We start from the raw sequence: 1,968 nt of genomic DNA, 5'->3' as shown, positions 1-1,968 counted from the left end.
CTTTGAAAGACGCATGGTGGTTACTCCTATGTAACGTCCGGAGCATCTTGGAACAGGTCATAAGTAGGAATAGACCACGTTGGTCTGTCTAAGAATATCCTGAGTTGGCGGGGCTGAATTGTTCCTCATGATGAGAGACCTCATTTTGTTGGTTTGATAATAGATAGACAACTTGACCTCTGTGTTTTTATCCCAATTGTAGATGTAACTCTATTATGTATCTCATGGTCTTTTCATCCTTTTGGTAATCCCGATGCATGAACCCTTTATAATAAAGGTTGATGGTAGTTGTGGTGTTCACGGTCGGTTGTTCACCCTGGTATCAGATGTCCATGGCTAGGTTGATTTCATGGCTAACTTGTCTGTTAGAGTAGCCATTGTTCACCAGGACCTGGGCGACTCGGTCGAGTTCTTGGTTTGTGGCTGGCCAAGTGGAGCAGTGAAAGGGGGCTCTGCAGATATAGGCCCTGATGGTGGGAGCCTTGTCCCTGGTAGGGCATTCACTGTCTCCTTTCAAACATAACCTGAGGTTAATGGGCTTAATGTACACACTAGTATCAAATCCGGTAGGGTTAGGAGATATGAGAACATCTAGGAAGGGCAGCCGTCCATCTTTGCTATGTTCGACAGTAAACCTCAGGCAGCTGCATTCCTCAAACGTCCTGCGGAGGGTATCAATATCCTGGGTAGATGTGGCCATGACAAAAGTGTCATCTATTTTTTTCAAGTACATGTCTGCACAATGTATCTGTGGGAAAACCCTCTCTTCAACAACTTCCATATAAAAGAGCATACCAAGTGGAGAACCCATCACTACACCATCCTTATGTATATACATGTGGCCCTTGTGAGTGGTAAAAGAGGCCTTCTTAGTACATATTTCAATCAGAGTTTGGAGGGACTCCACATCCAGGGAAACGATGGTGGGGAATCCTTTTAGCTTACTCAGGAACTCAGTAGATGAGGCGACATTGTAGTCGTTTGGAACATAAGGGGTCAAGAGGCTGTTGAGTCTTTTTGCCAGGTGGTAGGTCGGCATTGGGCACTGGGTGATAATAGGTCAGAGTAGGTTGCCGTTCTTCTGAGTCTCTACCTTACCATATAGAAAACCAGGGCTAAATTCCCCAGTGATGGTCTGGAAGTGGACAGCATTTTTGGCTGCATTAATTTTTTCAATTGTCTTTTTGGCATCTCTCTTCATCTCTTCGATGGGATTGTAGTAGAGCTTTTGAAAATTGGATGAATCTCCCAATATCAGGTCGAGTTTGCTGTGATACTCTTATGTATCTATCAAGACAAATGCAACAGTCTTGTCAGTTCTCCTCACGGTCACAAAGGGCTTCCTTCGTCAGCTCCCTGGCTGACTCCCTCCTGTCACTGGAAGCGATGCCACTGTTGTATTGTCCACAATCCGTAAGGGCTTCAGACAAGAGCGGGGGCTGGAGATCATCAGTTGTTTTAAGGTCCCCTTTCTCCTGGTGACTAAGGAAAGAATCTATTAAAATTTCAACTCCTAGCCACGTATATGCGGATTTGGGGCACGATATGAAGTGGCAGTTCATCCCCAGCCAGAGTATTCCATCCTGGCTAGGTTTAGGGGCATGAGAAGAAATATTAATATATTCTTACTTGATTTCAGGATTACGGAGTTTGCCTCCATTAATGTCAATAAGTTTCTTGTGAATAGTCCGTAACCTATTAGCCCAGTCACAGTCCTTGAGGGTACAGATAGCCTGGCGGATGTTGTCTGGGTATGCAAAGCTGTTTAAGGGCAAGTGAACAGCTTCTTTAAGGTGGTCGTCTTCGTTGTTTTCACTAGATGCATCACTGCTAATGCTGGTATCATCAAGGGTAACAAATTCCGAACCTGATCTGCAAGGATTCCTCCTCATGTCTTCCAATTCCTCCACCAGGCAGCCCAGGCACTCCAAGAGCTCTCCCTTCACCTTATTCTTGTTAGAGAGTTAT

General features: G+C 45.0%; 1 protein-coding gene across 1 annotated transcript; it reads right to left on the bottom strand.

Annotated features, from left to right (window-relative positions):
• Positions 1-322: 322 nt before the first annotated feature.
• On the bottom strand, positions 323-1,039 carry LOC137647989 (uncharacterized). The gene has a single exon (XM_068380933.1). It carries the CDS (start codon positions 1,037-1,039, stop codon positions 323-325), a length of 717 nt encoding a protein of 238 aa, XP_068237034.1.
• Positions 1,040-1,968: the final 929 nt, after the last annotated feature.

The sequence above is a fragment of the Palaemon carinicauda genome, chromosome 10, assembly GCF_036898095.1.
Source record: "Palaemon carinicauda isolate YSFRI2023 chromosome 10, ASM3689809v2, whole genome shotgun sequence".
Lineage (NCBI taxonomy): Eukaryota > Metazoa > Arthropoda > Malacostraca > Decapoda > Palaemonidae > Palaemon > Palaemon carinicauda.
The sequence above is the reverse complement of the archived record's forward strand: the minus strand, read 5'-3'. Positions and strand labels throughout refer to the sequence as shown.

Excerpts from the sequence above, each read along its gene's own strand:
- LOC137647989 (XM_068380933.1), bottom strand. The coding sequence starts at position 1,039 with ATGCCGACCTACCACCTGGCAAAAAGACTCAACAGCCTCTTGACCCCT.